The sequence below is a fragment of the Elephantulus edwardii genome, unplaced genomic scaffold (assembly GCF_000299155.1).
Source record: "Elephantulus edwardii isolate Elephantulus edwardi_28Jun2011 unplaced genomic scaffold, EleEdw1.0 scaffold00002, whole genome shotgun sequence".
Classification (NCBI taxonomy): Eukaryota; Metazoa; Chordata; class Mammalia; order Macroscelidea; family Macroscelididae; genus Elephantulus; species Elephantulus edwardii.
Window position 1 is genome coordinate 40,988,955 of NW_006399752.1, and position 4,703 is coordinate 40,993,657.

General features: G+C 47.1%; 1 protein-coding gene across 1 annotated transcript in view; it reads left to right on the forward strand.

The window, feature by feature from the left end:
* The window catches only part of PRIMA1 (proline rich membrane anchor 1), a 93,741-nt gene that overhangs the window by 9,408 nt on the left and 79,630 nt on the right, over positions 1–4,703 (forward strand). The window contains exon 2 of the mRNA XM_006879100.1: positions 1,312–1,447. Within this exon, the coding sequence (XP_006879162.1) occupies positions 1,312–1,447 (136 nt within the window). The remainder of the gene's footprint in view (positions 1–1,311; positions 1,448–4,703) is intronic.

Here is a 4,703-nt window from a genome sequence, read left to right on the forward strand (position 1 = left end):
CAATTACGTGCTATGCATCAGACAGTTGGACAGGATGATAGAAAGAGATTTGATGCCTTTGAGCAATTGAATTGATGCTGGAGAAGAGTGTTGAATATACCATGGACTGCTAGGAGAACAAATAGGTTTGTCCTGGAGAGGGTGAAGCCAGAATGCTCCTTCGAGTCAAGGATTCTGAAGCTTTGTCTGTTATACTTTGCACATGTTGCAAGGAGGGACTGGTCCTTGGAGAGGGACATCATGTTTGGCAGAGTGGAGGGGCGGTAAAGGAGAGGAAGACCTTCAATGAGATGGGTCGATTCTGTGAGTGGAGTGGTGGGAATGAATGTGTTTGAGACAGTGAGGTTGGCACAGAATAGAACGGCATTTAGGGCTCTTGTACATAGGGTCACTATGAGTCAGTCGCAAACGTCTCAATGGCACATAACAATAACAACAACAAACAACAAGAACAACAACTCTGTCCAATGAAGGATAATGAATGAGGTTGTGCAACCAGCATTCATGAAGTCCATGTAGTGGGAGGGGCTTAGACTAGAGTCCAGAAATTAAAAGAAGGCTAGTGAAGGCTGGACAGAGGATGGGAGCCTGGCAAGAGGTGGTGCTGGAGACAATGTCTGGAGCCGCAGGTCCTTGTGGGCCTGGAGATCCCGTGGGTGCTGGGATGGCATTCCGACTGTGGGGTTCAGGTAGTTTGAGTGTGGAGAACACTGTCCATTGAGCAGTTGCTTTGACCCCCTTGGCTGTAGAGAGGACAAAGCAGAAGCTTTGCTGGTAAGGTTCCTTCTCCAGCATGGTGGGTACACGGTAATGTCCCCTAGGTCGGTTCAGGGAGGCCATCCCCACCGTAGCAAGAGGTGAAGAAGATGGTGGTTAGCATAGTGAAGAAGCCAGGGGAGAACTGGTGGGCCCAGGTCCCTGGGGAGGTGACGTCACTGTCTTGTCACTACCTGGGTGTGAGGACACTGGACAGACTTCACCAGGCTGGACTTCATTTTGCTCACTTGTACAGTGGGGAGATTCTATAGGTTAAAGTCCAAGGTCTTGTGTACTGCTTATAAGAGCCAAGGGATTTGCCCAGGACACCATCGTGGCTTCCAGGCAGAGCTAGAAAGAAGTCCTGGTCTCCAGGCCTCCACCACACCTGCCTCCTGGCATCAACAGCTCCAGCTTCCTGCCCCTTCTCCTTACCTTGGTCTTGGGGCAGGAAGGTGGAGTCATGGGCTGGCCAGGGTGTGGATGGGCCTATTTCCACTCCCACTGTCTTTATTGCCTTCTATGTCTCTTGGGCACGTGTGCCCACGTCCACAGGTGACTGATGGTGAGCCTCAGAAGTCCTGCTCCAAGGTGACCGACAGCTGCCACCACATCTGCCAGTGCCGGCCCCCCCCCCCTCTGCCCCCGCCGCCCCCGCCCCCACCGCCTCCCAGACTCCTCTCAGCCCCACGTAAGTAAAGACTCTGTTTTCAGGTGTCTCTGTGTGTTTTGCAGGGCTGAGGGCAGCCCTGCTTTCCTTTGTAATTTTCCACTGGCCAAGCAGGAGGGAAGCCAAGGCCCAACTTTTTCCTGCAGTCTGCAAAACGCCTTTCCCCAGAATGTTCCGGGGAGAGGGGAAGGCTGCTTCTCCACTGGTTAATCAGATAAAAGTCATTCTCCATCTGATGAGTGGCTCGGCCTGGATTCTTCCTCTTCAAGGGGGGGCAGGCCCTGGGCACTGGCTTGAAATACCCCATCTGCCCTCACGCGTCTACATTTCGACTTGAAATCATGATTTGTATACAACTGAAGTCGACGCTCAGGGAGTTGTCACACAGATACCTTCTTCACAGCTATTTCTGTTTAGAACATGCCTTTGACGTTTTTGCCTTGGACAAGTTCATCCCTGTACAGTGTGACTGCCTGGTTATTCCATCAAAGAAGGGTTTCTTTCGCCAGAAGTGGCCTCAGCCCTGACCCAGACTCGCTTAAATCCCCTGCTTAGCCTAGTTGGTCGATACAGTTTCTAAATGGGATCTCTGTATTGGAGATTGATTGTTTGCCTCTTGGCCTGGAGAATGCCTGTGATCGAGTCTGTGTCTACCTCATTAAGCACACTACCACTGAATTATTCGGGGCACATTGTAAATGACCTTGACTGGTTGTGTTCTCTGGAAGGCTGCACTCACAGTGTCTTGGTATCTAGTCAGTGATGCAGTGTGCTGGGGCTTCTTTAAGTTTATGTGCATTTCTACAAGTCTCTACAGACCCCACCTGTCTCCCTACTCCATCTGCCCAATGCTTCTCAGAAGGCAGCCCTCAAAATGCCTGCCTGACCTGAAATATTTGTTGTCAAGTGCAAGTTAAAGGCAGAAGAAATGTGTGGCAGTCTGTTTCTGTAAAGATTTATGCCTTGGAAACCCCATGGGGTAGTTCTGCTCTGCTCTGTAGGAATCAACTCAATGGCAGTGGGTTTGCTTTTGTTTTGGTTGCAAACTCAAGACCTCATCTCAGATTTACTGATTCTTTGAGGTGGGACTTGGGAATTGGCTTTATAACAATGGCAGAGGATTCCAATCAAGTTCAAGTTGGAAATCTAAGCCTCACAGGTCTCCGAATCAGGCCCCATACAAACCCTGCTCCTGAAGAATCTTCAATGCCAGGATTCTCCCTGTCTTACTTTTCTTGTTGTTGGGTTCCAGTGCATCAGTTCTAACCTAAAGTGAACCCGTCCTGAAGACGCCAAGTATCTCATATGATTTTCTAAAGTATGATACTTGTGAAGGTAGATCATCAGGCCTTTCTTTCTTCTGTGAAACCACCAGGTAGATTTGAGCTACCCACCTTTTGCGCAAGACCTCCGCTGTGTGTGTCACTAGGGCTCCTTCGTTTCTTACTGTTGCTGCAGCAGAAATACCACCGGTGGTTGTCTTTAACAAACAGAACTGCATTTTCTCACCATTGGAGAGTCTTCAAATTTGAGTTCAGGGCACCAGTTCTGCGGAAGGCTCTCTCTCTCTGTCTGCTCTGGGAGAAGAACATTGTCTCATCTTCTCTAGATGGTAATTCTTGGAGTTCCTAGAATTGTAGTCTGGTCTGTTTCATTCATCTGCAGGGAGTGTTGGTCTGTCTGTTGAGTCTTTCTTTTGTGCATAATATGCTCAGTCATATCTCAACAGTTAATATCTTGACATATCTTATACTGATATGGCCTCATTAACATAACAAAGTAATCCTTATGCTCAAATGGTATTACATCCACACGTTTAGAGGGTTATAAGACCAACATACATTTTAGGGAAACATAATTGAACATTCCATGGACTGCTAAGAGAACAAACAGGTCTGTCCTAGAGAGGGTAAAACCAGGCTGCTCCTCGGAGGCAAATAGTTAGAAGCTCCATCTGACATACTTTGAGTATGGTGCCAGGAGGGATCAGTTCTTGGAGAAAGACATGATGCTTAGAAAGAGACAAGAGAAAAAGACTCTGGATGAGATAGATTGACTCATTGATTGGGGTAATGGAGGTAGGTGTGTTGGAGAGGATTAAATTGGCTCAAGATAGAGCAGAGTTCAGAGAGAGTGGATATAGGGTTGCTATGAGTTATGATTTCTTCTAGGTCATATAGCACCTGCCTGTCCATTTGCTGTACAGAGGTAACTCATGGTTGTTGTGATGCTGAACTCTGTGACACTGATTTGTCAAATGTGATAATGGTTACCCTCGGTGAACAGTGTTTGGTGGAGCTCCCTGATTAAAACAAGCTTGGAAGCATCCACTTCTGAAATAGATTGCCTCTGGAATCCCTGTGAACCTGGAGAAATACTGAAAGTTGTGCAAGTGTTCAGGTCTTTTGTTCATAGGATCGACGGCACTTAACAACACCAACAATGAGTTATGCTCGACTCAATAGCACATAACTAAAACAACAACAATTCAACTCATAATGCTTTCCCATCTTCTCTCTTGATGGAACTCCTGGGCCTGTATTATGGGGCTGATCTCAAGGGCCTGCCCCTCCCTGAGATCACTCTCCCATTGGAATTCCTCTCCACTCCTGGGTCTCTAGGCTTTTGCTATCTGCAGATGTGTTTGTGTCTCATGTGCCCACACCCCCGATAGAGTCAGGTCCGTTAATCTTATCCTTCCGGAGTACCTGTGCCTTGTGTTGGAGGCATAGATATGAAAGACTTCGTGGTCTCATAGAACCTTTTCAGAGAGTCACAGAGAAAGACCTCCTGTCTGTAAGCCATAAGATGTGTTCTGAAAGAAAACAGCAGTTGTTTTCCTGGTACAAAGGGAATCTTCAAGTTAATGGGCAAAACTACAACCACAGTAAACACTAGCAGTGACTTAGGTCTTAGATTGGTGGATTGGTCTAGGTGGATGAAGTGTCGAGGAAAGGATATTCAGGCAGAAAGAACAAGGAGGGAAAAGGCTTGGAGGGATGACCAGTGTGAGATAAGGTGAGGATGGAGCTTCTTTGAGGCTGTAACAATGATCAAGGGGTGAACTGTAAGGGGCAGCTCACAGTTCATCCTGTAGATAATCATTTACCTAACACTGTTCACTGTATCTTAGATTCATTTGTTCTTTGTTTGCTAGCTTGTTTTAAATAGACTAAAGTTAGAATTTACACGAATATGGTTTTAAACAAGAAGTCCAGGCTGGGTTTAGAAGGGGTTGTGGTACTAGGGATATTGTTGCTGATGTTAGATGGATCTT